The sequence below is a fragment of the Centruroides sculpturatus genome, unplaced genomic scaffold, assembly GCF_000671375.1.
Source record: "Centruroides sculpturatus isolate CEXI.00-Female unplaced genomic scaffold, Cexi_2.0 scaffold47, whole genome shotgun sequence".
Classification (NCBI taxonomy): domain Eukaryota; kingdom Metazoa; phylum Arthropoda; class Arachnida; order Scorpiones; family Buthidae; genus Centruroides; species Centruroides sculpturatus.
Window position 1 is genome coordinate 1,233,818 of NW_019384385.1, and position 5,439 is coordinate 1,239,256.

General features: G+C 39.1%; 1 protein-coding gene across 1 annotated transcript; it reads left to right on the forward strand.

Moving 5' to 3' along the window:
• The first annotated feature begins 1,502 nt into the window (after positions 1-1,502).
• Positions 1,503-2,600, forward strand: LOC111618029. Its single transcript, XM_023359449.1, has one exon. The coding sequence runs from the start codon at positions 1,503-1,505 to the stop codon at positions 2,598-2,600; it is 1,098 nt and encodes a 365-aa protein (XP_023215217.1).
• Positions 2,601-5,439: the final 2,839 nt, after the last annotated feature.

Sequence of the window (5,439 nt, forward strand, 5' to 3'; positions counted from 1 at the left end):
CAGGCTTCATCGTGGGAAACGATCTAATCTCACATTGTTGATATATCTTGTGGCACAACTGAGATCCCTTGGATCCTGTCACATGGTGTGCCACATTGACCCTCAATTGAAGAAAATTCAGGGATAAAACAGGAGAACATCCCGTTCTCTAGGCTCTCTCACCAAGGTCACTAACATCAAGGTTCTCTTAGATTCTCTCTTCAGTTCTCTAGTAAAAGTACTTCTCCAGTCCATTTATTTTATGTCAGAAGAATTCTAGTCTACCAACACCGTGAAGAATTAGAGTCAACGTTCAACAATAAAAAGGAACAGATTCCACAATTAGAAGTAATATACGTATGTTATTGTGAACTCTCTGTTGGTATTTTACTCGGAATCTAATATTGTTATATTTGCTTTGTATTTAATCTTTAAATAACAAAAGAATATTTTAATATAAACTAATCTAGTAGTAATTCAAACACAAATTATTATTGTATTTATTTTCAGGCACTTGGCAATTTTTATCATCAAATTTTTTTATTTAGTTGAAATCCATTGGGTTGTTTCAACTAAATAAAAAAATTTGATGATAAAAATTGCCAAGTGCCTGAAAATAAATACAATAATAATTTGTGTTTGAATTACTACTAATAACTACTAGCACGGTTTCAAAGTACCAGAATAAACTAATCTAATTTAGAACTCTATTCATTTAAATGCTGGTCACTATCAATGGACTCAACCCTTCCCACTTGACATATTATTTCTTTTATTGTGAGTTAGGACATGTGTTCTTGTTTATTCTAACTGGTGTCAGGAATCATAGACTAAAGAAAAATTTTGACAATCTTTCTGTAAATTAAATTATAACCATCCCAGACCTTGTGAGCAGGCTTTACACACCCAATCTCACATCAGGTGTTAGGAGATAGGAATCTTGTATCCTAGCTCCACACTGTGAGTTCTCACACTATTGATGCTTGAGATGAAAAAGGAACTTATTGTAGTGTGAAAGTGTTGCTTGTGTGGCAGATCTGGCAGCTTAAGCCATATCACCAACTTTAGGCTACCAGTTCTGGCTACCTAAAGTTTATGATGTGCATCTTTCAGAACAAAGAAACAACAAATGCAGTAAATTTGGCTAAATTTAGGTGTGATAACATTCAGAGCCATACCAATGCATTGGCAACAGGGCAAGAGAGAAGAATGTGAGGCATGAGGGACACTTGTATATAAATATCAGGAGCCCTTTGCCATAATTCATGTTGCCCCAATACATCCCTGCAGGGCAGGGTGCCCCATTGTTATGTAGTGCGTTTTTCGTGAGCGATTCGACTGTCTTTTTCGGCGCTTTTCACCTGTGTTCTGGTCAGCTAGCTCTTTTGTAACGCCTTATTTACATTTCCACGGGGAAGCAGAGTTGCACCTTCCCGAGGTCCTGCCCGTAAGTAACCCGAAAGGGTGAAACGAAGCAACTCCTGCGTCTTTTAGCAAACATACAAACAGTCCTCTTCAGGACTATGGCCAAAAAGCCACACGTCTCCGAATCGGAACACGAGGTGTCTTCCCAAGGAGAAATGGAACTGGTTGAAGAAGACGAGAGAGTGAAGATAGCAGAAAGCATCCACGAAGAAGTTAAAAATTACATGACCGAGAATCACAAGTGTAAACTCGGAACAGGTGAACACATTTCTTATGTATGTGGTCAAATAGACAGACTTATTGAACTTCTAAGACAGAAGCCAACTAATCAGCTGCAAGACGCAGTAGAAAGTTTACATAAGAAGATAGATAAAGTTCTACAGTCAAAAGAAAGCACTGGGCCAAGCTATGCCCAGGTTACAGCACAGAAAATCACAAGACCAAGAAAGAAAATACTCCTGGTGGATCCAGAGAATGATAACACAGATGCTGAAAACACCAAACAGAAGCTAAAGAAGAACATAAATCCCAAAGAAATGGGAATAGGAATACAAGCCGTCTGCAAACTTAAGAGAGGAGGAGTAGCGATTGAAGTGGGATCAGCAGAAGAAAAGAACAAGCTTAAGGAAGTTATAGAATCAAAAATCGGATTAAAGACAAGAGAACCTTTTAAAAGAAAGCCACGCATCATCTTATATGGAGTAGGAACAGAGGTGTCCAGAGAGGAAATTCTCGAGTGTCTATATGAACAAAATGAGATTATCAATAGCAACATGACGGAAACTGAGTTTCGCAATAAAGTAGAAGTGAGATTCCAATTTGGAAGTAAAGGCAAGCAATCAACCAATTGGGTAATTCAAGTGAGCCCTGACGTAAGAAGACTTATACTGAAAGTAAAGAAAATCAACCTGGGCTGGTCCAGGTGTGGAGCAGAAGATCACATATCCGTAACACAATGTTTCCAATGCTGCCGCATTGGACATATTGCAAAAGATTGTCAAGAAAAAGCGCCCATTTGTAGCCAATGTGGCCAGAGCCACAAATATAAAGACTATACGCACAAAGAAAAAGCAGAGTGCGTGAATTGCAAGAGGGAAAAAATTAAAGATTTTAAACATAACGCTTGCTCAAAGAATTGTCCACTGATACAGAAAGTCAAAAAAATGTTGATCGCTAAGACCGACTATGGGGAGTGATCCCATTGAGACTGTGAATGATAGAATGTTAAAAATAGTACAAGTGAATGTGCAAAGGTCAATCAGTGGAACATCAGCACTTTGTAAAACACTTGAAAGAGTGGATATGACTATTGTACAAGAGCCATATTGCCAAAGAGGAGTGCCAGCATGCCTAAGGACAATATATAAAACACTTTTTAACAGGGACTTTCACCCATCTACTGCCATCATAATAAGCAATCCAAACGTCTTGGCGATATTTCATTCAGAGGAGAGTAACCAATACTTAACCTGCCTTGAAGTTGGAAATGGCCTCGATAACTACTTTTTTATATCTGCCTACAGCCCAAGAACAAATGACTTAAATCCTATTTTACACCAATTGGATGTACTTGTTAAACGCTTTAAGCATAAACACATCATCATTTGTGGTAATATAAACGCGCATTCGGAGTTGTGGGGAGACCCGAACAACGATGAAAGAGCGAGCCAAATAATTGAATTTATAAGCGCCAATGGCCTATATTTATTAAACCAACCTGACTCTTTACCAATTTTCGTTGCTGCTACCGGTCAGAGTTGGATTGACCTGACCATGTGCAACGGTAAGGCCTTAAATAAAATAATGTCTTGGCAGGTATCACCACTATGCAGTCTTAGCGACCATAGTTATATATTCTTTGAAGTCGGTGCCAACAAGGGAATGATAGGTGAAGATAGTAAGCAATTTGCCATAAGCAGAGCGAACTGGCCATTATTTAAATCAAAAATGGAAGGAGTGATGAACATAGAAAACCTACAGAAATGCTACAACAAGAGTTTGACAGAGCAAACGATCATGGAATTCAATGAGAATCTACTACAAGCCTGCAGAGACAGCATCCCCAAGAAAAAGAAAACTCAAAAAGCAATGCCATGGTGGTCAGAGGAATTGACAAAAATGAGGAAAAGAAATAACAGACTAAGACGGAGATTCCAGAGAGCCAGAAATGACACTGAGAGAGCAAATAAGAAAAGAGAATATCTGGATAACAGCAAGCTATATAAAAACATGATCAAAGCAAGGAAACTCCAATCCTGGAAAAATTTTTGCACAGAAAGCTCCACGAAACCATGGGGCTTCTTATACAAGGCCTGTGCAGGCAAACTAAAAACTCCGACCTTCCTTACAGCTATTCATGACGGAGATAATTACACAGAAGGTGTTGAAAACACAATCCTAAAGCTTATGGATACATTCTTCCCTAAGGATGAACCGAGCACAGACACAATAGAACAAAGGTATATAAGAACTGAGAGTGAGAAGGAATACAGTGGTCAGATGGACCCGGATTTTACAAAAGAAGAAGTACAGAACGCAGTATATAGACTAAAACCGGGAAAGGCACCGGGCCCGGATGGAATAGTAACAGAAATAGTGTATAAGGTATGGGAGACAAGCCCAGATTACATGACAAAACTGTATAACCTGTGCCTAGAGCATAAGGTCTTTCCGTCAATCTGGAAAACGGCAAAACTAGTAATCATACCAAAAGGAGATGGGCTGGAAAAAAGTGAAGCAAAAAATTACAGGCCTATAAGCCTTTTACCAATACTTGGCAAGGTTCTGGACTATTTAATAAGTCAAAGAATTATGACGCACATAACAAGGAACAAGTTCTTAAACATCAAACAGTATGGGTTTCTTCCAAACAGAAGCACAGAGGACGTAATATGCACAGTAGTCAAAGAAATCGAATGGACACTATCTAAGAACAAGTATTGCTGTGGGATTAGTCTTGATATCAGAGGCGCCTTCGACCACGCATGGTAGCCCCTGATCCTAAAGTCCTTAAGAGAAGCTAAATGTCCAGGGAACATATACCAAGTTGTAAAGGATTATTTACATGATAGGAAGGTTGAATATTCAACAAACAGTTCAAACATTACTCGAGCCCTTGATAGGGGATGTCCCCAGGGTTCGAACTCGGGACCATTATTTTGGAACTTAGTCTACGACCAATTCCTTAGGATTGATAAAGGAGAAGGAATCCTAGAACTTGCATATGCTGATGACACTATCATCATCTACGGTGCAAACTCCCGTAGAGAAATAGAACAAATTGGAAACCAAGTACTTGATAAAATAATTAAGACAGGAGAGCAACTTAAGCTTTCATTCAATGCTAAAAAGACAAAAGCAATTATTTTCACTAAAGGTCGAACTCCTGACCTATACAAGAGATGTCCAATGTTGAAGATGGGTAGCGATAATATAAAAGTAGTGAAGCAACTTCAATACCTAGGTGTAGTGTTGGATAATAGACTATCTTGGCTCCCCCACACTATCTCAACTAGAGATAAATGCATAAATATGTTTAACGCTCTTGCAAGAGTGGCGAAGGCTACATGGGGCCTGAATAAGGATGCCATAGAGATTATCTACAGAGGGGCTTTCATTCCAAGATTAACATACGCAGCAGCAGCTTGGCAATCAGCTGCTGATAAAGAAGTAATAAAAAAGAAAATATACAGTGCACAGAGATGTGCCTTACTAAGAATTACAAGGGCATATCGCACTACATCTACCGAAGCATTATTGGTTATAGCGGGCATGCCACCAATAGATCTAATCATGAAAGAAAAGGCTGTCCTCTACCATTGCAGAAAGGGGCATAGCATTCAAATAGAAGGGAGAGTGTTAAAGGCAGACGAAATAGACCTTAAGCCAACTTCACTTATGTTACCAAGGCCACCAGAACGGAAAGTGATAGAGATAGCAGAGAATGAGGAAAGAGGTGAAATAGAACTGTACACAGATGGATCAAAGGTGGATGAACATGTAGGTGCGGCCTTCCTGGCAATGTACAATGGTGAC

Coding starts and splice junctions, on each gene's coding strand:
- LOC111618029 (XM_023359449.1), top strand. CDS start 1,503: ATGGCCAAAAAGCCACACGTCTCCGAATCGGAACACGAGGTGTCTTCC.